This window comes from Plectropomus leopardus, chromosome 4, assembly GCF_008729295.1.
Source record: "Plectropomus leopardus isolate mb chromosome 4, YSFRI_Pleo_2.0, whole genome shotgun sequence".
NCBI classification, from domain to species: domain Eukaryota; kingdom Metazoa; phylum Chordata; class Actinopteri; order Perciformes; family Serranidae; genus Plectropomus; species Plectropomus leopardus.
This window is the reverse complement of record NC_056466.1, coordinates 19251976-19276992: the sequence shown is the minus strand read 5'-3', so window position 1 is coordinate 19276992 and position 25017 is coordinate 19251976. Positions and strand designations below refer to the sequence as shown.

The 25017-nt window shown below is 38.0% G+C and overlaps 3 protein-coding genes and 1 long non-coding RNA gene across 4 annotated transcripts in view; 1 reads left to right on the top strand and 3 right to left on the bottom strand.

Moving 5' to 3' along the window:
- Window positions 1–5298, bottom strand: part of foxk1 (forkhead box K1) — a 31296-nt gene extending 25998 nt beyond the window's left edge. Inside the window, exon 1 of the mRNA XM_042484573.1 lies at window positions 4713–5298. Within this exon, the coding sequence (XP_042340507.1) occupies window positions 4713–5158 (446 nt within the window). The 5' untranslated portion in view covers window positions 5159–5298. The remainder of the gene's footprint in view (window positions 1–4712) is intronic.
- Window positions 5299–8421: 3123 nt separating this feature from the next.
- On the bottom strand, window positions 8422–16822 carry LOC121941720 (cytochrome P450 3A40-like). Its single transcript, XM_042484574.1, has 13 exons — window positions 16696–16822; window positions 16520–16613; window positions 13935–13987; window positions 13608–13707; window positions 13401–13514; window positions 12450–12538; window positions 12188–12336; window positions 11906–12033; window positions 11750–11825; window positions 11449–11609; window positions 9389–9615; window positions 9084–9246; window positions 8422–8727 (listed from the first exon to the last, which is right to left on the bottom strand). The coding sequence occupies exons 1-13, from the start codon at window positions 16758–16760 to the stop codon at window positions 8638–8640; spliced, it is 1509 nt and encodes a 502-aa protein (XP_042340508.1). The 5' UTR covers window positions 16761–16822; the 3' UTR covers window positions 8422–8637.
- Window positions 16823–18345: 1523 nt separating this feature from the next.
- LOC121941722 (cytochrome P450 3A19-like) lies at window positions 18346–24689 on the top strand. The gene is made up of 8 exons (XM_042484576.1): window positions 18346–18665; window positions 18770–18897; window positions 21159–21234; window positions 21362–21522; window positions 21628–21695; window positions 22909–23067; window positions 23440–23602; window positions 23840–24689. The coding sequence occupies exons 1-8, from the start codon at window positions 18578–18580 to the stop codon at window positions 23945–23947; spliced, it is 951 nt and encodes a 316-aa protein (XP_042340510.1). The 5' UTR covers window positions 18346–18577; the 3' UTR covers window positions 23948–24689.
- On the bottom strand, window positions 23285–25015 carry LOC121941723. Its single transcript, XR_006105774.1, has 3 exons — window positions 24759–25015; window positions 23483–23586; window positions 23285–23361 (listed from the first exon to the last, which is right to left on the bottom strand). It is a non-coding gene; the product is annotated as an uncharacterized LOC121941723 (long non-coding RNA).
- Window positions 25016–25017: the final 2 nt, after the last annotated feature.

Below are 25017 nucleotides of genomic sequence, written 5' to 3'. Positions count from 1 at the left end.
CAGCTGAGATGGAAGAGACTGCACATACAACAACTTTTGCTTATTTCCTTCACCACTCCCAGCTGTGCGCAAAGAGAAAGTCACTGTTCAAAAAACTCACATGACAATCTGAATAGTGTTAGTGCTAAAGAGCATGTGAGAGACTCTGAGACAAAGTGGAAGAAGGTTCAATAGCTTAAAGGGAACACAGATAAGCTTCTTTGCAATCATACTAAATACTGCCCCTGAAACACATCACACCAGACTCTATATTGTATGTGTCCCTCACCCCTGCAGGCAACTGAAGGCTTGAGAAGGTTGACAAAATGCAACAAAATTCAATAACAGAGTTATGAAGAAAATCTGCTGCAGACTGCAGTAGAATTACAACTTGAGATAAGTATTTTATGGCAAGACAATGACCCTAAACATTAAAACAACCCTATACCTGTATAACTTAAAAAGCTTTATGTAATATTCAGGGCGCATCTATGATTCAGAGGTGGTCTGCACATGGCTCTCAACATATAAGGGTCTGAGGCGGCTGATAGCAGCTAATGACGTGTTTTTCACTACATGGTGCCAGCTCTACTCTGTTCTACTTTTTTTGGTTTTCCATTAGGAAAAAGTACCTGGTACCACCTTTTTAGTACCTGCTCTCCTGCGGTTCCAAAAATAGCCAACCGGGTACTAAGAGGTACTAGAAAGTGTCGCGGACACACTGCAGACCACAGAATGGTCAGAGAGAAACGTCACTGCATCATCAATGCGCGGCACGCACGGAGTACCCTGAACAGCACAAACAGCTACTGTAGCAGCCGCGGCTTGGTATCATTTTTATCAACCAGAAAGATCACACCATGGTCGCTCGAGAAGGTGCAAACATTCCTCACTTCGCTGGCCGACAAGCGTATCCAGCGAGTGCTAGTATTTGTGTGTGCATAGTTCAAAGTACGGGGGGAGCCAAGGGGAGCTCGTCGAAACCCCTGAGACGTTCAGGGGGAGCTCTACAAAATGGTTCACTTTTGTGTTACAGAATATATATTTTCTGCACATACAGGTTCCTGAAATAATAAAAAACAAACGTAATATGTCAATGTTGGGTGTTTATTCGCTCATTACATCCCATTTCCGAGCATCTGTCTCCACTATTTAACTTCCGTGTTTATTCTTGCTGTGGCCATCTTTGCGTGAAGCGGTGCTGCGCTCAACTTCCTACATTTACTTAGTCACCTGAACTCCTTGTCATCTGACAGAAGGTACAGAGAGAGAGAGGAAATGTAACCGGCAGGTATTAGTAGAATCTTTTTTGCAGTAACCATGTTATTGACCACGCGCTGCCGCACACTTTATGAATGTTACATGTAGTAGTGGTATGCACCGTAAAATGGGGCTTCCCCGAAGTGGTAGTGTCCCACAGCATCGGTATGACGATCAGCTACACTGAGCCGGTACTATCTTCTAATGGAAAATGACCCCCAGAAAAGTACCCGATACCAAAGGCGAGTAGAGTAGAGTAGAGCTGGTAACATGTAGTGGAAAAGCGCCATAACGGTGCTCACAGCATAATCAGTGCTAACAAAGGCAACAGTGCAGACAGGGCTAACTGTGTAATCTCGGATGGAATAAGAAGCGCACGCAGAACTCTGAGTTTTTTTCCTCAGCAACAGTGGAATTTGAGTTACAGGGTAGATTACTTATAAGTGGAATCAGAGCTGATCAGATCAGATCAATTGATGAGGGGGGGAAGCTGCTGCAGAGGTGCGTGCAAGCAAACTTTTAGACCCAGTGCAATAAACTATTTTCATTTTCACAGCGGCTGGCATTTTGTTGCTTTGTCTGTGCACAGTACGCTCTGCGCTCCGAGAATGGGGTGCAATATCACATTCACATGCACTAACATGCATGCCAGCGAGACCATTTACCACAGCAAAGAACAGAGAAGCTCAGTTTAAAACACATCCATGGATAGCATGACGTCATGCTCTGCTCAGGACGTTATTATTCAACTATATCTTTTATATAGTCATTATTACATAGCCGTACAATATCATTACTGTGAATATCATGTAGGGCTCCTTTAAAAACAATACACTTCAGCCTAACCTGAAATATGAGGCAGGACAAGAAAACTGCTGCTCTCTCTGGGTGCCAGTAAACCTCACACAGCTTGAGATGTTCAGTAAAGAAAACTGGTTAATAATTGGCAATCTGCAGATAAGATTTTGACACGGACTAAACCAGTGGTGGTGCAACTACAGGGTCCAAATTTCTCATTAATTAAAACCATTAGTTAAAGTCGCACACATTTGATAAATTACCACATATTCAATTTTATTCCATAAAATGTAAACAAATATGTTGGCATAGAAAACAAAAAAAGAAAATGTATGGCAAAAGTTAACAGCAATGGCACTTCTAAATAAAAGTTCTGTGTCAACAATTCACAGTACTTCAAAATAAAGTGTGTTTTTTTACAAACTTGACATGTTCACTTGTGGTCCATTCCAAATGGAACTACGACCCACTTTTGGACCGTGACCCATCCCTTGGGAACAACCTGACTAAACCACACAGATTCAAAGCTGCAATTTTAGCCAAAGGTACTAAGTGTTGACCGATTATCGGCCTGGCCAACATTTGGGGGCAATTTTGGGCATTTTGCTGATCATCTGCATGTGTGTTTTATTTTTAAAATTTCCAATAAAATTAATTAATTTAAAAAAATGCGTATTACACTCAACCAACACCAGGAAGGGCAGTCGGCAATACATGCATAGAAAGTGTTGGAGGAAATTTTACTTCTTAAATATTAAGGGAGATAAGATTTTATTTATTCATATTTTAAATATGAAATTTCACTGAATTTTATAGATAAAAAGTTGCAGGGAACTTGTGAACATTTCAGTTTTGATAAAACATTTGTAAAGGGCATTTAAACAAAGTTTTGTGTTGAAGTTTATTATATTCCAAATTCTACATTTCGACAGAAAATTTATTTTCATTTTTTATTGTAAATGCATACTGATCCCAAAGATCGGTAATCAATCTCTATTAGTACTAATAATTGGTATCAGTACCAGCCCTGAAAAAACAGTATCTGTACCTCTATTCAAGTGTGACTTGAGGGGGTGAATACAATCAGCTGTTTTATGTTGTGCTGTACTTAAAATGTCAACAATCTGTTGAGATATTAAGCCATCTTTCCGCTACATAGTATCAAATCACCCAATTAATTATATTTGATGCAAAGCTCTGAAATAATACAATCTACAAGCACTGCAAATGCACCAGGATAACTAAAATGTCTAATTAAGAGTCCTCTTCTACACTAGTAGAGACACCATATCTAGCTCAGTATAGTTTTCCAGCTAGCTTTGTAATCCTGAGACAGGCCACAGAGCCAGAATAACACATGGCTGAACATGGCTGTGTTGGACATGGCCTTGGTTTGTGAGTCTTGTGTTTACTCCATGTGCTCCTGCAATGAGGATGTCATTTTAGCCTGCACTTCCACACACACACACACACACACGCACACAAAGTCAAAGCTTTCAGTTTTTTGAATTGGCACCGTATCAAACGAACCAGTGTTAGCACATTTTTGGCCTTGACGATGATGCAATAACAGCAGAGATTAAAAAAACCGCATTGACACACACACACACGCACACAAAGTCAAAGCTTTCAGTTTTTTGAATTGGCACCGTATCAAACGAACCAGTGTTAGCACATATTTGGCCTTGACGATGATGCAATAACAGCAGAGATTAAAAAAAACGCATTCAAACACAAGACGGTTCCTCTTAATAAAAAACAAACAACACTTCAAGTTGCAATACAAAACAAACACACCTCTGCTCACAGTCGCATGAACTGAGCTGTCGGGTACGTTTGTTTACATTAATGTTAACGTGAGGGCGACACGTTGGCTAGCAGTGTCACAACTAGCTAACATTATCGCTGACATAAGTGCTCTAAAACTGTCGATACACGACTTTCAACAGCACCCAAAATACAGTGATGTGGTAAAATTGTTTAAAGTTCTGATGTTTAACAAATAAAGTTCTACTAAAACATGTCATGTACAAAATGTCATAGGAACCTTTTATACATGTGCTGACTAGTTTGCGCTATGGCTTGTCGCTAGGCCAAATGAAGCTAAATTTGCTAACGGCTAAAACTAGCGAGTTTAATTCACTTAATAAAGTGAGGTAAAACTACACTGAAGGGGGTCGCTTAAGGCTCCAGACAAATTAAAACATTTTCACAGCTCAAGTAAAGACGAACTGTCTTAATATGTTACAGCTTCACTGTCCAAATCAAGGTTACAGTGTGTTTATCTGAAGCTATTCCCGATCAGACCAAATCAAACCGCTCCGGTGAAGGGTGTTATGCCAAACTTCGTATCCTCGTCAGGTTATGTCTCTCCCGTTTGACAGTAGCTTGAGTTATAATTTAAAAAGCTAGTATATCCAGCAAAATTATTCAAGTTTATTAGTTATGCGTTCGCGTAACATTTTTATGCATGTTGTTTTAAACTTTGATTCAACCAGCTTGGTGTCCAGGATGAGGGGAGACATACTTTAAAGGGGATACGAAATATAACATAGCACGGGCTCCGTCAGTACATCATTACATACATTGAAAAGTTTGGTTAGCCCTGCAACAGCTACCACAGTGTTGCCATAATTAATCGGTCGGTAGCGGCTATGCTAACTGACTTCACTCACTCTCTGGGTAACGGCAGCGGCGGCGCCCCTCTCCGCTGAAACACCCCGTCAACGAACACGCCATTCTTGCCCAAGCACCGGAGGGAGAACCCGCTGGCCTCGTCGTAGGTGATCTGCAGGTGTCGCCGTGAAATGAAGCTCGAGTGACCCATGTTGATGTCCACGGAGCCGTGAGATGAGTTCCGGCCGATAGTGACCGTCCTCTGGCGCATCACAAACTCAAAGTCCCGGCCCTCGAGTCTGGCCAGGGCCTGCGGAGGAGGACAAGCGAGGCGCACGGGGAAAATCCCGGCGTCGGAGCGGGCTTCCATCATCGGGGGACCCAGCAGGGCGAGCGAGGGCTGGTGATAGGCATGCGAGGTCACCGCGACGCGCACGGGACTGCATGGTGCTGACTGTAGAGCAAGCAGGGCTCTAGCTCCGGTGTCGTCCCGGTAGTCTGCCATCTTCTATCAGAGGGTCAACACACTTACACGCACACACACACTTTACTTCTCGCACACACAGAGTTGCAACGTGAGAGTTTTCGGCCAGAGCACTTGTTCGCTCTGTGGCTGTCGGAACAACATGGAGTCCTAGTCGGTGCAAGAACTGGAGCGGAGTCTCTGCAGGAACGGGACTGCTGCTGCGTTCAGGGCCTCCTCGGAAACTGCTCTAATGATAATCAAAAAGACTCAACGCTTGCATATTACAAATATGTGCTGCTAAACTAAATTAAAGAGCTGCCTTTTAAAATCATAGACAGATACTATCCAGTAAATTCTGTTATTTATAGACACATTACTGATATGAATGACGAATACACCCTCTGTAACAATATCATAGAAACCTGAAAACACTTTTTTTTTCAATGTGTACATTGTACTACTATGTACCTCCAAAGAGATTTTGGTAAGAACATTTCACTCTGATTTGTGATCTAACTATTATTCAAAAAAATTCAAATTTCTCCAAGGATGAATAGTATATATTTAATTAGCTAATTATTTTAGCTAAGTGTTACATTTATAAAATAAATATTTTAAAGAAATTTCCCTCATATACCACTTAAAAAATCAGATTTTTTTTGGTCTGGTTTGTGCCTACTTGTGTCATTATTATCATTTGTAAATTTTTAAAATTGACCACTGAATTTACTGTTTTCAAAACTGTTAACTGTTTAGTTAAAAAAAAAAAAAAAACAGCACATATGCAAAACCCATGTATATCCTCCTCATTTAATAAAGTCACATTTAAATTTCTTCTCCTTGCTAAAATGTTTCTGTTTAGTAAATATTTATAAATGCATTTTAATAACTAAAAGCCATTTCTGGACAGTCAAACTAAATATGTGTTCAGCACCTCAGCTGTCAGTTTCAAGAATGGGATCCAGCATACCACATTGATTGGGGAGTGTTCATTATTTATCAAAGGAGGGTGGTGGCTGGGGTGTGAGATTTTTTTTAAATTTTCTTTCTCTTTAAAGCTACAAATATTTTTCCTTGAGCTTCCCTGAGTAACAGGGGGAATGCATTGCCCTCCCTCCACAATTAGTAGGCCCTAACTATATGTTTTTTATATTCACAGCAAAAGTAGGTATTCAATGCAACAAACAAAGAGCACGAGAATAAAACATATTGCCAAAACAAACTGGTACTGATAAATGGCTTGATTTTGGTCATTTTTTGCCTGTCAAACACGGCAGCAGGTTATGGGGTTTAGATAGTTTTTTAAAACAAATAAAAATAGAACGATCTAGAGTATGTCCCTCCCCTAAGTAAAAAAACAAACGAACAAAAAATGTAAAAATTATTTGACATAGCTCCCCTTATTCAAACCCTTTTTTCAAAACATGTCAACTGAGGTCTACTTGATCCTGTGTACACATTTTTAGGGCTGAAAATTAATCTTTTAGGACCTAAAAGATCCTCAGTCTAGTGTAAGATAACATAAGCAACAAGGCAAGCCAATTTTATTTGTAGCGTATGGCATCTTTTAAACACTGAAACAGCTTAAAGTGCTCTGTATTTGTTTGCTGTTACACTGTTTGTGTGTATCTTGTCTTATATCTTGTTTTGTACCTGTTTTTGTATCTTGCACCTTATGTTGCGTAATTTGTTTTGCACCAGGCCAAGTGAAACACAACTGATAGTTCCTCTATGTACTCTACTGCACTGTATACAAATGAATGACAATAAAGTATCTCATCTCTTATCTCTTTGCATGAGGCAAGAAAAGCATAGGTACCACATTTAAAAACACAATGAGGAAGACAGAAGTGAACTAAAAGGAATAAAGTTACATTTGAATGAATTAATTAGACAAAAATATGAGTCAGGATTAACCATTCACAATGCTGATACAGTGCAGAAATAAGTTGCCTCAAATTTAATAAAAATGCACAAGAGAAAGTTGCAGAAAATCCATGTCAGGCAGTAGTACCTCAAAAAATCTGTGACACTAAAAATGCTGACATCAGAAATAGAAACACACAGCTATACCAGACACAACAGCTGCCATCATGGCTGCTTTTCTTCCCTAAATGCCACATCTGGGCATCTCGGCTGATAGGCTGCAGTTCATGTCGTCACACCAGGAAACTGGGGGTTGACTTTAGTAGTATCTCGAAATTTATTATCCACTGTTACCTGTGTGGCGTTACTCAGAACTGCAAATGTATTAGTTCTTTAGTGCCTTTTTGTTTGCAGGTCGTAATAAGTTTGAATCTGTGCCTATGGTTCTGTGAAATAAACAAAAGAATATGTGTAAAGGTTAAATAGATAAATCACACAGGTTACAGCTATTAAAACAAATCAATAAGGATTCGAGTTGATTATTTGTGCAACAGTTTAGGTGCAAATCAAACAAATGAAAATGGTGCATTTAATTCACGGGTCTGGTGTAGCATCACAGATTTCATCTGTTTTTATAACTTAATCTGTTCAATCTCCCTCAATTCCTGCACCGAGAACATGTGGTGTCTGCAGTGTAGTTGGTTTGCTCACCTCAGAATTTTCTTTTCTTTCTTTTTTTTTTATCTCTACCCTCTGTTTATAAACATGGAAAGAACAAGATGGTTGAAAAACATGGATAATGGATCTGTGAGGAAGCAGGAGCCCGTGGACAAGATATGAACAAAAACTGAGAACGGACCATCCACACGAGAGCGCTGTTCTCACACACACACACACACACACACACACACACACACACACACACACACACACACAGTACTTAAGATGTAATCACAGCATGCCACTTAATGCAATTTATAACTGAGATATCTGGTCAAATATTAACTCACTGCATGGCCTATTTGAATGAGCCCTCTGTATTTTTTTATTCCACTCGCAAATTTAACACAAAATACACAAACTCCTGCAAAATATAATGAAAGCCTGAGCAATCAGTTTGGGACAGATATCGGTTCCTTCTTTGGTAAAGCTTTTGTTATCAGTGAAGTGTTGATTTAAGTGTAAGCCATGAGACAGTAGTGGGTGGTGCTGTCATTTGGTATTACTGTAAGATGTTATTTTGTCCACTTGGCCTTAGCTCATACCTAAAATCACAAGTGACCTACTGGAAGAGAAATGTCAGACATATTTTCTTTAAATTGTCTTTGTCAGTATTAAAATGTTTGTCATGCTTCTGTAGTTCAGCCGCATTTTCATCGGTTGCATTTTGCTTTAACACTGATCAGATCACATATAAGAATGACAGTGTGCATGAGAAAAATCCAAACTATCCTTTATTGACTACACAGGCGTTACAAATTTGTCATTCAGTTTGGGATGAACTTCAACAAAAGCTTTGACAGACAAAAAGAGAAGTAACTGTACACACAACTGTACTATTCCCATGATAAAAACAGACATGGTGTTCGCTCACAATAGGTGTGTATACGACAAAGTTAAAAAGATTCTTCTTTATCTTGCTTAGTTTTTTTTTAGTTTGAGGGTTCAGAACGTGGCACCAGCTTCAGTTTGATTGGTCGTTTTGGCATCAGCAAGCCCTGGATGTCCATCTCTATGGGGATCTGGCAGGAAATTACATGTGAAGAGACAAGAAGTGTCAACAAACAAAAACTGGCAGTATCACAGAGGGCAGAAACCATATGCAAAGAATAGTGTGTTGAGCATGCTATTTTAGCACACACAGTATCACATGTAATCTTGTTCAAACTGTCAGATTGTGACTTTTAATCTTTGAACAGACAGACCTTTACAACACTCATAATCTTTGCCATTATATAACCCTCAACATCCCAGTCACACTGGCAATCAATAAAATTTGTACCGTTTTAATCAGTCACCATAAAAAAGATTATGCACACACAGTAGAAAAGAAAAACCCAATAAAAAGCAGTGTAAAGATGAACTTCTGTGATCTCACCTCAGTCTCCTTGCACACAGAGAAGCTGTACCTCTGCAGAATCTCCACCATCGCCAGTTTCATCATCACCAGAGCAAATCGCATCCCAATGCAGTTTCTTGGCCCTGCTCCAAAAGGCATGTATGTGTACGGATCAATTCTCTCTTTGTTTTCCTTGCTGAACCTGGGGGTCGCGCACACACACACACACACACACACACACACAAAATAATGTACCATTCACATAAACAAGGCAATGACCTGCAGAACTCAGGTCGTCTCTGTGGCTAGTTTGGTAAACCTAAACATATGAATCCTTTCTATACCTCTCAGGTTTGAACTTCTCAGGCTCGGGCCACACCTCAGAGTCCCGGTGAATAGGCCATGTGGGTACCATGACAACCATATCTTTTGGAATCACAATGCCATTTATCTCAACAGTCGCCTTGGCCACACGTTCCAAACGCGGGGCGATGGGGTACAATCGGAGAGACTCATTGATAACGCTTTCTAGATACTCCATCTGCATCAGAGCCTGGTACTCAACAGGAGCCTACACAAAAACAGACACACATATACATGACAAAACAACCACTCTGTACTATTACATGAAAAATCACGAAAATGTACTTTTACTTTTTATTTTTTTAAAGGAATAAAAATAAAAATTAAAAATTAAAATTTAAGAAAAAACATCCCAAACTTCAAATTAAAAAAGACACACCCAAAAACTCAAATTTAAAGAAAATATAACAAAACACCCCAAAACTCAAAACTATGAGAAAAATAAAACCCTCAAAATGAAACAATGAAACAAATTAAACTAAAATTAAACTATAAACAATTATAAACAAGTGTTACTCCCCAAAACTCAAAATCACATAAAAAAAACTTTAAATATGTACCAAAATAGCAGGGAATTAATTTCTGTGAATGGAATATTTTTTAATGGACTGATGATAGCTGTACATGTATAAACTCTGATTATTTAATTTATAACAAAACATCATATTTTATAAACCCTTTCTTATGTTTTTAATACAAAAAAATGTAACTGAGGCTGTCAGATAAATGCATTGAAGTAAGAAGTACAATATTTACCTCTGAAATGTGGTGGAGTAAAAGTATAAAGAAGCATGAAAAGAAAATACCCAAGTTCAGTACAAGTACCTCAAATTCATGCTTAAGTACAGTATTTTAATAAATGTACTTGGTTACAATCCACCACTGACAACAAGTGCTAAAGGGATACAGTGATGGTTGACAGAGGTACTGAGGTTATAAAACACACAGTTACTCTACTTCATAGGTTTAGCTCAGAAGACATAATACAGTCTGCCTGGTGAATACAAAGCAGCTGGTTGGTTAGCTTTGTGTAGCATAAAGGCTGGATATAGGCAAACTCCATTTTTGTTAACCTTGTTCTGAACTATAATACAGTAGGTAGCTTTTTGGCTGTTAGCTAATAGACACAATGTTGGCGAATAGCTGATGAACTCAAGATGGAATTACGCTTCTTTGAACATACATGTTAACGTCTACGTGAGCCTACGCAGAGTCATGACAACATATCCGAGTGCAGCACAAGGAAGCATTTCATCTTCAAACAGCTGGCAACTGATGACCCATACTACTGAGCTAAAAGAAAACTGAATACTCACTTTAAGTCATCAGGTGGGCTCTGTGCAACATTAAAAATTGTTTCAATCATGTGTACATAAGCCTGTGGTGCAGGACAGATTCATAAAACCCAGAAATGAGTTAGCACTTTTGCACTTAATTTTCCCTCATCTCAGAGTCAGTGGGTTATTGTAAATGGGTTTTGGGTCGGATGCCTAAAATAATGTCTGTGGTTAACACAAGCTTAAGAGACTTTTGTGTTCCATTTTACAATATAAAATACATTAGTGAGTACCCGAATTGTAAATTTCGAAGACCTTACAAATCTGAAAAACAGCGGCTGTCAACACGTTGCTAAATGAGACTACATAATGCATCCCCATGAACATGGCTTTACAGCCTCATTGTGGTGGTGATGTTAAATCATGTAACTGTGGTGTAGTTCTTTTATGGCCCAACGTTAGCTTTTTACTTCTGGCACTGTATTTGTGCTTTAAAAAATCATAAAAGTTGTGTTAATTTGTGAAGATTTTCTTGCAGAAAAAAATTGCGTTAGTATCATAAACTTTTGCTTGCCACAGATCGAATTTTCAACAATGTCCAAAATTCTTGTCAAGGGTATGTATGAGAAGTACGGATGTGTCAATTTGTTGTGTAGTTCCTCTGCCCTCAAGTGGACAAAAACCAATAAAAGGAGCTTCAAAGTTATTATTTTTAAGACCTTCCTTTCACCTCAAACGTTCTTCTTTCCCCTTTCCCAACATACCTTGTTAGGGAAGGTGGAGTCAACCTCCTCCTGCAGCCGTTTCATGATGTGCGGGTTTGTTGCCAGATTGTAAGCCAAGAAAGTGAGAGAGCTGCTACTTGTTTCGTAGCCAGCAAAGAGGAAAATCATTGCCTGAGAAAGTATCTCATGATCATTTAAACCTGGGGAGTTAACAAGTAGATATGATTTAGCAAAGCTTGAAGTTGTGCTTTTTGTGTATGTAGAGAGCCTACTGTATGTGTGTGTGTGTGTGTGTGTGTGTGTGTGTGTGTGTGTGTGTGTGTGTGTGTGTGTCAGTCACCTTTTTCTTGTTCCATATTACTGCAGTCATTGTTTTTCTGGGAGTCCATCATCAGCTGAAGGAAATCCACTCGACTCTGAAAGAAGACATAACCGTGAGTAGTTCTGATTTTTTTCTGGATCTGCTGATACATGTATTTGTATCAGACAGCCATACCTGTTGCTTGCTTTGCTCTCGATTAGACTTGATCTTCTGCAGTGCAGCATAGAAAAAGTCTGTGACAGATGCAGGGAAAAAGGAAAACTCCAACCTCTCAAAAACAGGACCCAAAAAGGGGAAGAAAGCTGTAATTAAGCAGAAAGCAACACATTCATCTTTTGGACATCAGACAGACAGGGGCTGTAAACATTGGCAGTGCAGATGTTTATGGTTTTTCCAGCCAGGTGAAGGACAAATTACAAACAGCTGTTTTCCACAGCCATAAAATGAATTATGTACCAATGAGGAGGAAGAGAGGACTGAAAAGATCAAACTTCAGCATCTTCTTGATGTTGGTGACAAAAGGGTCTGCGGGGTTGTTGAGTGAGTCAATGTCGACGCTGAAGGCCGTGCTGGTTACTACATCCATACTGTAAGGCCCAAAGAACCTAAAGAGCAAACAAACACAGCAGAGATGACCTTCATGTTTGTAAAAGGGTTGACTTAATATATTTTCTGGGGTACACTTAAATGAATATGCTGGAGTACAAAATGTCCTCACTCCTTCAGCTCTAAGGGCTCATCCTTGTCTGCTTTCTTCTTCATGCTGCTGACCAGATTAGCAGAGTGGTGTTTCATTATGTCAAACATCTGAGGCACAGACAGGGACAGACAGACAGAAAAAAACAAACTGAAATATTGGACACACAGTACGATACACCAGCACAGAGTTCCTGCTGTTTCTGTTTGTGTTTCTTCTAGATCAGTGGTTCCCAACTGGTTCTGCCACGAGGTCCAGATTTCTCCTTAGTCATTACTTTAAGATCCCCATTTTCTATAAATAACCATATATTCAATTTGATTTTACAAAATGTAAACAGCACATTGACTTAGAACCCAAAGAAATATAGAATATTGCAAGAATAAACAGACAGGCGCTATAAAATAAGAGCTCTGTGCTGAAATTTCACTGTACTTCAAAATAAAGTGTTTTTTTAAAGTGTTTTTTTTTTTGTTAAAATAAAGTGTTTATTTTAACAAAGTTGACACATTTGCGAGTCATTTTTGGGCCACAACCCACCAGTTAGAAACCAATGCTTTAGATCAGTGGTTCCCAACCTGAGGGTCAGTACCCCAAAAAAGGGGTTCTGGGATCAATTTAAGGTGCCATAAGATGATAAATAGTAATAAAGAGAGAAAAAAAGTTTCTGTTAAACTTAATTAGGTTTGTTTTTCTGACTCTTTTCTAATGTTTGCTTTTTTGTATGAAATACTGGATACTTTCCCTCCATCAGGCCTCTAAAAAAGCAAACACGTCCAAACTGAGACCATATCTTGTGCTGAGGGCTGAAAGTAAACATTACATAATTTTCAGGGACCACAAGTAAAACAGGTTGGGAACCATTGTTCTACAAAGAATCTAGTCAAGTTACAACAAAGACCTTGGTTGAACTTGTTTTGTTCAGCATGCAATAAAAACCAGAGGAGGTATTGGGCGTGAGAGGGGATGTACCTCTTTCAGTCTCCCTGAGGTGAAGGAGGGAGAGAGGACACTGCGGATCCTCTTCCAGTGGTCATCCTCAGCGATGGACACGGCATCGTACAGTGGCCCATTCAGACGGAAGTTCTGTAAAAGAGTTAAAAAATACATGCCGATAATGAGGAGACTTTAAGCGGCCACTGTGAGTGATTGAATGTATTATAAAGTAAGCGTACATACTCTGCGATTGGTGAAGAGAGAGTAACACTCCTTTATCAGGACGGCTTTTATCATGGCAGGATCTGTGATGCACAGCACAGGCTGACGGCCATCAAAAATGCTAAATATGATTAAAAAAAAATAGACAAGAATATGAACAGAAAAATAATAACATCAGGGCAAGATTTTAATGCAGTCATACAAAATTATCATGTAATACAGGCATACAGTACTACAAATAGAGATACTTCATGTTCTCGAAGGACAACGATCAGATATACATTGTATGCATGCAGGAACACATACACACACACACAAACACACACACTGTACAACATGCAGACTTACCCCCATGTTTTCCCATATTTCTTGAAGCAGTCATAGTCAAAGGTAAAGAATCCCTAGGTTTAAGAATAATATTAAACAGATTACAAAATGACCAAATTTCTTAAATCTTTAGTCCACTTTAACATATAGTATACAACACTCTACTGTTGTATTTGAATATGCAAATTATTAACAATAATTGTGTTGAATTCCAAAGGTGGGACCAAGTTATTATTTCCTAAGTCACAAGTAAGTCTCGAGTGTCTGCACTCAAGTCCCAAGTCAAGAGAGGCATGTTTAGAGTCTTAAACTTTGAGTTTCAAGTCCTAATCAAGTAATAATGTGCTTTGCACTAAATGTAATGTCATTTTAACAACGGTGTAGTGATACATTAATTTTACAAAAATCTTGGATTCATTTTAAAAACTATGATTATTTATCTTAACCAAGCAGCAACCTCCAAGGCTGAAAAATGCAAAAGTGGCAAAAACTGCAGTTCCTCGAATGGCCACTTGAGGCTGGCTCCAGAACAGGAAAGTCCCCATAGACCCCCGTGTTAAAATGCCCAACTTAAAAACAGAAATAAACATGTTTACAGCCTGGTACAAAGACAGCTTTGGTCTCTATGGCTAATTTTAACATTCATTCAACTGTGTGGTGGTGATTTTGTTTTTATTTATATGTCACGCATTTACATTTTATTAAGACCCAAAGCTATGTATAGTTAAGAGGGGCCGCTGTGTGACAAGCTGCCTGTGAGGCGGCAACACAGTCTGTCAGTCAGATCAATCCCTTTATCATCCAAAACACCAGCCTCTCTCCCAAATATGGTCACTTTTGGCTCCAAAAAACCAAGATGGCGACAGCGGAAATACCAAATTTGAGGCTTTACAATGGCACTCTACAAACAAATGGATGACGTCACAGTAGCTATGTTTATTATTTATGCAGTCTATGGTTAAAATGAGTGTGAATGAACTTCATAAAATCATAAAAGGAGTAGAGATGACATTGCTTTTCCATAGCATTTAGCACTATTAACCACAAAAAAAAAAAAAAAAAAAAAAAAAAAGAGAAATTAGTCTTTTTCTGTCCTGTCTGTCATATTTATCTCATCTCATATTGGAAAAAATGTCTATAACTTTCTCTTCTCAAATTGGCTTGGGGGCGAAGGTATCAAGTATTTTCAAGTCAAAAAGCTCAAGTACAAGTGAAGTCACAAATCACTGGTGTCAAAGTCAAGTCCTCCATTTTTTTATTATAAGTCTGACTCAAGCCCAAGTAATATGACTCCAGTCCACACCGTTTAAAAAAAAAAATTCTGAATGATATAGATCTGGAGTCATTACTTGGTGCATATTAACATCATATCAACAGGTTACTCAGTCATCCCAAGCTCTTCATTTCAAAGCTGATACCAAAAAGTTACATAGCTATAAAATAACATTATTTTAAACACTGACATCATAGACATTAGGAAAATGGGAACTTTCATTGCCAAAATGTAATAACACAACTGAGACACTTCCTCTTTTATAAAGGAATTCAACTCTAAACAGGCTATAACAGATACCCTTTTCTTTCCCTTTCCTAGAAAATTTAAAGCAGTGAAATTATTTAGCAAGGAACTATTTTCTACCAGATATTATTCAGTTGTATTTTCTTCTTAAACACAGTCATTAGAAAGGTCAGTGGATTATCCTGAGTAAACAGGACATTCTTTCTGAAAAGCCATGCTTGGGTTTTTCAAATATCATATTTCATAACCATCACCTTCATTCACCTTTTACCTACGAAAAATACTGCTCAAAGCTTAAAAGCTGTAAAACTGTGTGAGGCATCATCCGTTTAGAGATCTAAACTCTACAACTACACCTTTGATGAATACAGTATGTGCACTGTAAAAACATCATGTAGGTTTTTAAACTTTGCCATGAATAACTACAGAGGCATAACATTTAATCAGTAAGCAAAGATTAGATATCGACAAGGCAGAAAAGACTAGTTTCAAACACTTTTATCACTTCTATGGATATTCATTACAAATGTTACTGTTCTCACTTTGCCCTGTTTTTCAGATTGAGATTGAGATTTATTTACTCAGAACCGCAAATTGTGGCATGGTTAACAAGAAGAGATCGTTAGCACAAAATAAGTAATTTAAAGCAGAGAAAACTATTCAAAAGTCACCTGGTTCACATTTTGTCTTTGTTTTATCTATCTACAATAATAATACAAATTTAAACAGGGCTTGTGGTTTAAAAAGTATCCTGGCAGGTGGATCGTCCTATTCTTGACAATGTTTGTGTTTTACATTAAAACTAAATGTGATACTCATCCCCGAGGCAGCTGTCATTACATAAATTACAAATCCATCTAAGCTTTTTCTAAACCTTTGTGTCCTCCTGTTACATTCTGCTATTAGAAACTCCAAGATTACAAACAGGTTAGGCTTTCTTCCTATTTTCACAGAGTAGATACTTCTCAAGTCCTCTTTTAATTCACAACACAAGTCACATGAGGACGTGCAACCAAGATATTACACCCAGAACTAACATGCTTAGCTTGTACACCCTCATATAAATCCACAGTGTATGTTCACTAACCTTTCTGTATGCCAGCATAGTGCCGAAAAAGGGGACTGGTGTGGGACCGGGAATGCCCAATTTCTTAAATGTTCCAAAATTCCAGCAGGAATACCTGTAAAGTATGAGATGACATTTCATATCATACCTACAACACACAGTACAAATACCTGGGACAAATATTCTGAAACACTCACACAAAAATCAGTGTGATGAGAGCCACCAGGAGGGTCCAGGTCTCAGCTGAGAGGAAGAAGCCCATCTTTGCACCTTTCCTTTCTTTTCTCAGTGGCAGCACAAGATCCACTAAGGCACCAAATCACAGACCAAAGGCTTTTTATCTGCTGCTCTACAAACCTGTTGCGTGAATAAGAAGTGTGTGAGGGTTGAACCAATGACAGGCCAGGGAGTGCCAAGTGAATCATTGACAGGAAAAGACCAAGCAGCATTAATAATTATCATGTTTTATTAACCTCAATTATGATATTGCGTGTGTTAAAAAAGATAGAATGCACACAAAGCTCATTAAAATATCTTTAAGTAATACAGTCAAGTCTGATACAATTTCAGTTTCTTCTTAGCTCACACTACATTTCCTGGTATTATTACTGAAACACAACCAAGGTACTGAACACATTTTTCCCTAAATGTATGCAGAAACCTGCTCTCAGGTGCGTGGATGTCATATTATTTTATTTAGACATATCTATCTGCAATGTGCTCACATAAAGACATGCCCAGGCAAATACTTAAATGTGTGGGTGGCATAAACTCCAACAGCACTGTTGTTGTGGCTGCACAAGAGGGGAAGTGGCTTAAATGCTTATGTAACGCAGTGAAAACACACCACACCTCCTGGACTTGCAGTCAAGAGTTCAAAGCAGAACTTAGGTCACTTCAACTCGGCTACACAAGAGAGAGCGATGGAGTATCTTCCTTTCTTCTCTTTAGAAACATGGATTCTTATGATCACATTTGTTTGCTTATTTGTAATGTAAGGATCAGAGGTTGATGGTTTTTGTACTACTCACCGAAAGAAGTCAATAAGTTTAGCTTTTTCCTTTTGAGTTAAAGTGTTTGACATTATGTAGCTATGCTTTTCTGTTCTGCACACAGACATGGCAACTGGAATTATGGAATATTTAAAAAGTTGGGGATCCCAGGTCCAAAACCCTTTATGTATTTGGGCTCAATATGCAGACACAACAAGGTATATAAATCCTTATGAATTCTTTTTTAAATCTAAATCATCACAATAACTGATATTGTTTAAATCTAAAGCTACAGACTGAGTTGGTAAGTATAGTGAGGATAATCATGTGTTTTGTATAGTGTTGGAAAAGCTTACTTTTCAAATGGACTAAGTTACCCTCTTAAATATGTAAAGGGGTGTACCTATTTTAATTACTTCATCAAATTTCTGTTAGTTATTACATTTGATTACTTTTTAAATATTTTTCCAGCAAATGCTTTAAACTTGGCAGTAAAGTTGAAAAATGTCCAGAAATATGCTAAAAGACGGCATTCCTGTATGGTGAAAAGATGCAATGCAACAAAATGACAAAACAAAAACTTGTCTATTTCCACTTTAAACAATTCCTTCAACAAATTACAAATTGCGTTTTCCCTAATAGCTCTTGGTTGCTATCCCCAGTTATTAAAAAGATTCAGTACAAGTTCTTTGCAGTAACTATCACCAATTGTTGAAATGGTGAATGGTGGAACAACCGTGTTAACAAAAACGAAATTACTGTAATGACCGATTTTGTGAGATCGGTTTATCTTTTCTATTATATTCTATTTCAAATGTCAAGGTTTATACTATATATTGTATATTTGTGATGCAAATTACAATGTTTCCTTAGTGGGTGCAATATTGGCATTTACTCTCCTTGTAAGAAATTATGTTTGTCAACATTAATGGATGCGCCCAGCCGAAATTTCCTACAGACAGTAGAGCAAACATGATGTTTGACCTGTGGCTCCGCTTTGAACCACTGATGATTCGTATGTTTGTATTCCAGCTTTTTTGGAGCCTACAGTATAGATGTTATTGCGAGCAGTGCATTCAGTGTGGATATGGACTCCATCAACAACCCCTCAAGTCCCATGATCACCCACGCCTCAAAGCTGTTCAGACTCTCCCTCCCTCTTTTCTTTTTCCAAGGTAGATCGCTGCTTTTCTATGACACCCTTCATTCTTTAAATTGATGTAAACCAGATATGTTTTGCAACCAAAATAAGAACTGTTAATCCCCTTTTCCTTCTCAGGGTTTTTCCCCATATTTCTTCCTCTCTTGGAACTGCTTGGTTTCTCCTTGTTCCCTAAGGATTCTACGAATTACTTTAAAAAGTTTTTGGACAAAGTCAGAGCGGAACGCAATGAGAGCTCACACAAGGTCTGAACAAAACACACAACTAAGGGTGGGCAATATGAATGAAGTCTTACATCATCATAGACATATACTGTATACTGTGTATCAACATTAAAAACATTTACAGAGTTTCAATAGAAAAATAATTAACAGAAAACTGACTTGACAATTTCACCTCGAGATCCATATTATGGCTGTTGTGGAGCTTTAAATAGTCCACAGACTTCTATGGGAGCCTTGAGAGGCAAGTGAAAATAGAAATTTGTTGATCCATTTTCTTAGTCTGACCTATTTTTTCTGATGTGTTTATGCCTAATGAACAGGTGTACGAGAAAAATAAAAAAATGTATCCAAGTTCCTTAAATTTTGTTAACTGTAAAGAAGATGTGAAAACTAACTTTTTTTCCTAAGATGACGGGTAAAAAAAGGTTGGCAGATAATTTTTTTTTTTTTTTTTTGTTTTACCAATGTTGGCCAACCTACGTTAGTTGCTCATTGCACACAGAATCAATTAAAAACATTTCTTCTTATCAGCTCTAAAGCACTACATGGGCTGCCTTACTTTATATTTCTGAATTACTATGTCCCCTAGCCATGGTGAGATCATTGAGGTTTGCTGACTGAGGAAATAAAAATCCGGAAATGAAGGCTTAAAACTAAAGGGGACTGCACTTTTGCAATACTGGCTTCCACCCACTGGAACCACCTTGCCTTAGTTTTAAAAATGCAGAGTGAGTCAATTGTTTTAAACTCACTTGTTGTGTGAGCACTTTGTTCTGTAACAGGTCATTGCCATCTTCGTAGTTTTCACTGTTTTGTGTGTTTAAATTTAACATTTGTACAATTTACACTGTACAGCATCTTTTAACTCTGGTTTCGAAAGGCACTTTCTGATTATAGCTTACTTAATTACTTACTTAGGTGCATATGTTGTATGTTAGCAAGTTATGTAACATTACTGTTGTGTCTTTCTTTTGGACAGAAATATATTCTAACATTTTATGACAGTAATGTTACATAACTTATTTGCACATAATATATGTAGCTTGTGTTAAGAGAATGGACAAAGTAAAATTCATCTGGAAGAAAACAGGAATGCTTTAAGTCGTACTTAGAATTAGCGTAGTAGAGCAAATCTGCCTCTTACGGCCTTTTAACCGGTTTTCTCAACATCAAATTCTCATCAGCTCATCACTGAGTCTAAGTGAAAGTTTGGATCAAATTTGAAGAAATTCTCTCAATGTGCTCTTGAGATATTGCGTACACAAGAATAAGATGAATACAAAGTCACTGTAAACTTGACCTTTGACCACCAAATTCTGATTAGTTCATCCTTGAGTCAACTCAAACGTTAAAATGTGCGTGCATACATACAGACAGACGTACGTACGGATGGACGGACGGACAGACTGAAAACATAATGAGTCAGGCCTTGGCTATCGCCAGTACAGAGGCATAAAATTGATTATGATCGTGTCAAAAAATAAACAAACAAAAAAAAAAAAAAATCACTTTCCAAAAGGTTTTTTTCCCCCTTTCCTTCAATGAGAAAAAAAAAAAATAATCTAGAAAAATCTTCCCCTCACAAAACTTATTTTTTCACCTGTTTCACAGATGCAAAAACATATTTAAGGAACTTAGATCGATTATCTTTCCAAGACCCTTTTTTCACCTGTTTTTGGATCATAAAAAACAGGGGAAAAACCATCCCAATCAGACTTAAAAAAGTAGCACTGGAATGTTTTTTTGACTTGCCTCTCAGGGTATCTGTAAACGTCTTGTCTGTGTTGGCTCAAAAAGTTAATTCTTGACCTCAGAACCATCGGCTGACAAAACAATCTCACCTCAAAGTCCATTTTGTAGCTTATCTGGAGCTTTCCATCATATCACATGATCTTCAACATTTATATTGTTTGATGATCAATAAAAGGTTATTTGGAAGACTCCATTTGCAGCTAAAGACCATGTGATATAATGGAAAGCTCCCAATCGGATACTGAATTGAGGAGAGATTATTTTGTCAACCGCTTCAAAGGTAAAACATTTTTTTTAAAAACACACCATGTATATTGATGAATTAACTTTTGTGGTTTGATCCCGGGAATGAAATGCCCGACAAATAAAATTGCTACACCACATTTACAGAACACAAAAATCCAATGCTCATGCATTTGCAACATAAAACTAAACAACAAATCTCCGTCATCAGAGTTGTGCAGTAAACTGTCATACACACAAACACACAGAGCGAAAACACGCATGCTAATTATTTGATCCGTCTTCAGAATTCCAGAGATATCCTTCAAAATATGATCAACTCTCAGACTGTCGGTGAACCCAAGAAAGACAAGGAGAATAATGGTAACTGCACAGAGACATCCCACACATACAGAGACACACAAACGTCCTCTAACAGGAATTCACACAAATGGTCTTGACGCCTCTTCTCTTCTCACTCCCTGCACATGCGTCCTGCATGTCCTGACAGGTCTAACTGACCATGAGATCTCATCTCAAGCCACAATATTTATGTTTGCTGGTTATGAGACGAGTTCCATTACTCTCACTTTCTTGGCTTACAATTTGGCGAGAAATCCTGAAGTCATGAAACGGCTGCAAGAGGAGATAGACGCCACTTTCCCGAATAAGGTAGCACATAAGTTCTGGTACATAAGTCATTCTGTGCTATCTATTTCATTGATGAAACAAAATCTGAATTTGTGTTTAATCAAACTATGATTTGTAACTCTTTAGGGTGATGTCCAGTATGAAGCTCTGATGCAGATGGAGTACCTGGACTGTGTCTTTAATGAATGTCTAAGGTAATGAGCATTTTCCTGCACCGGTTGGTGATAACAGTCAAAAATGTAAACATGCTCAGGTTCAGCAGGTTAAGCTTACCACGGTTGCCATCTTACTTCAGCGTGTCAGCAGTGCTGGGCATAGCACATTTGGCATCTGAACACCAGCTTCATATTTGACGCAGAAGCGCGCCAGATTTACTGTAGAGTGCTGCCAACTTCCTTTCAGCGCCCATGTTGAGCTGGATATGCCACAGCCCCAAATTCCACAGCAGTTTATTAGTTTTGGCATTTGGTCTATTTTTCGACATGCTGCGAGAGAATCTAGCAGGAAAAGACACTAAAAATGTATTATAAATGGTATATAGGCTATGTTAGATATGACGTGAGTGATTTGATTATGATAAAAGTGAAAAATAAAATATGCATCCCATGCTTCCACTGCCCCCCTCGAAAAACTGTATTATATTATTAGTAGTAGCAGTAGTATTTGTTGTAGGCAAGGCAAACATATTTATACAGAACATATCATACCCAAAATCAAACCAAACTGCTTAACAGATCAATAAAATCAAGTCAGAGCTCATTTTAGCCTAATCACAATGGTTTTTTTTTTATATTCATTGCTTATGTTATTAAAAAGGACAAGAACCCATGACAAGTCAACATAAAGAAACCTTGTAGCTAACAAACAATATGAATATTTGACAGAAAATGTAAAAAAAAAAAAATATGGTATGAGAAAATGTTTTCTTGTTTTGTTGTTTTTTTGTTTGTTTTCCACTTTGCCATTTTACTTATACTTTTTAATGATTATTTTGAATTGGAGTGGGGATGCCCTCCCTCTGTATGTTGCTTACAGGAAGAGTTACCAATGCGTGTTGGCATACTAATATTTGCTAATTAGAACTACAAACGAATAACAGCAGAGATCTATGGGGATGCCATTTATGTTGCAGGTATTTGATCAGAAACCAGAGTCTAGACCAAACCACTGCCATCTCTGGATGGAAACAGCTGCTAAAAAAAAAAGAAAACAGTGCATCTTTCAACAGGAGTTACGCTTATACTTTTTAAACACTACTACACAGACTTAAAAACCTACCCTGTTATTTGAACAATAGCAAATATCACAAATTCTGTGTGTGTTTCAACAATACATACTGTATTTATAAGGTTGACTTTTTACTCTGACAAAAGTATGTTTATTTTTTATTCTTGTTTTGGTCAACAGGCTTTACCCTCCAGCTGGACGTTTTGAACGCGTCGCCAAAGAAACTGTCAAGATCAATGGAATCAAAATCCCAAAAGGCATGCCGGTTATAATTCCAGTGTACGCTCTGCACCACGACCCCGAGCTGTGGCCAGAGCCAGAGGAGTTCAAACCTGAAAGGTAGCCACCAGAGTGTATGTGTGTGCAGTATTTGTGTGTGCTGCAAAACTTTACTCAAGGAATAAGCTGCAGTAATTCTCCACAGCAAGTTTTGAGAACTTAACAGTGCAAATTAATTGTTTTGGTCACCCAGACAGCTTTGAATGATTCATAATGACTTAATTACTCTGGTCAGTGAGCTCCAAGAAATTTGGGAGTGATGTCACACAGAGAGTGGGGCATGCTTTAATAATGTTAGTACTTTGTCCTAGTTTTGTCCATGAGATCCTTCAAGCTTTAATCATTTGTTTAGTCCTGTGAAAAAAATTAGTATTTTATGTAATACAGTGCTGAAATTCTATTTTCTTTGCTGTTGTATGATTGTTTTTCAAGATTCAGTAAACAGAACAAGCAGAACATCAACCCATACACTTACCTGCCATTTGGGGTTGGGCCGAGGAACTGTTTGGGGATGCGATTTGCTCAGGCGATGGTTAAACTGGCCTTGGTGGAAGTTCTGCAGTACTACAGCTTCTCCGTCTGTGCAGAGACAGAGGTGATTATATTTAATAAATAGGTCAACGTGATTGCTTTTACATAATACAAACACAATTTGATTTGTAATAAAAAGAGGGATACAGAAAGACGTACATTTCAACTGCTAAACTGCCTCATTATGTGGTTTAAGAAATAAAGAAAATTAAGTTGTTTTTTTAATAAGACACTCGAAGAGCTGGATTTACATTAAGAAAGAGCACAAGTGTCTGATTTAGTGTATTTGTCTGTTCCACAGATCCCTTTGGAACTGGACCCTGCAGGGCTCGTTGGACCCCTAAAACCAATCAAACTAAGGCTGGAGACACGTTTATCAACCTCAGGAAATGAGGACAAGTCCAACTAGGAAACACATCCATCAAGGCTGCATTAAATTTGTAGTTTAAGTGACAAAAATGCTACTTAAAGTACACTATCTAAGTTTCTAATCTGTATCAGAAGTTTGTGTTCTGTCCTAAATCTCAGCAGACACAGTGATGTGTCATGTTGACTTTTGGAAATCATAACTCTAATTTATCTGCGCATTGTGTTCATGAAAAATGTAAATGATGGTCCAATCCTAACACATGTACAAGTGTTTAGAGCAGACAGTTTAACACAAACTCATATCTATTTGCAATTGTGATCATGTCTGAGAAATTTAGGAAACTAAAGTTCAGCAGGACACACCACAAGCACATGGAAACAAGTAGATCACAGAAAGGAGGAGTAATGAACCTGGGGATTATTTTATCTGTGAAGTGATGGTGCTAATTGCTGAGTCATGCAATAGTCCAAGCTCTTAAAGTAAAGAGTAGAAAAGCAGGTAAAATATGTTAAATAGTAACAGGATGACGAAGATTACCTATTGCTTAATGACCACAAAAATACAGTAACACCTGTGTGACGCAATGCAATATCCCATCCATAAATACTCTCATTAAATATTCAGTTTACTGCTGCTTTGAGTCATCTAGGTCAGTGGTTCAGTTGTATGACGCTGCAGTGTTGTATTGCACCATGTTATGTGGCTTTTCTACTATTTTCATTCAGCTGATCTATAAAGGAGCAAATTAGCATGTTTATGAAACAAACGATGCACTGGAGTTTAATGTACATGTTCTTTTTTTGTCTGATCACTCGGTGTAAAAAGGTGTGATTCAAAAGATGATACTGACTCTGGTAGACAACGTCCCTCAGAAGTCCTCAGTCCCAAGTCTTGAAGCGCTGACGACTACAGCTCGGCCATCCGTCATCCTCAGCCTGGACTTTGGACTAGAAATCAAGAACCTGTCTTGGGCCATATGAGGACTCATGGGGGGTTACAGTTACATAAATACAGTCTTAAAACATGTTAAACTCCAACACATTACAGGAGAGGAATCCAGATTTTGAGATACAACAATCCAGCCAGTTTTGCTAAATGTGAGGCAGTAA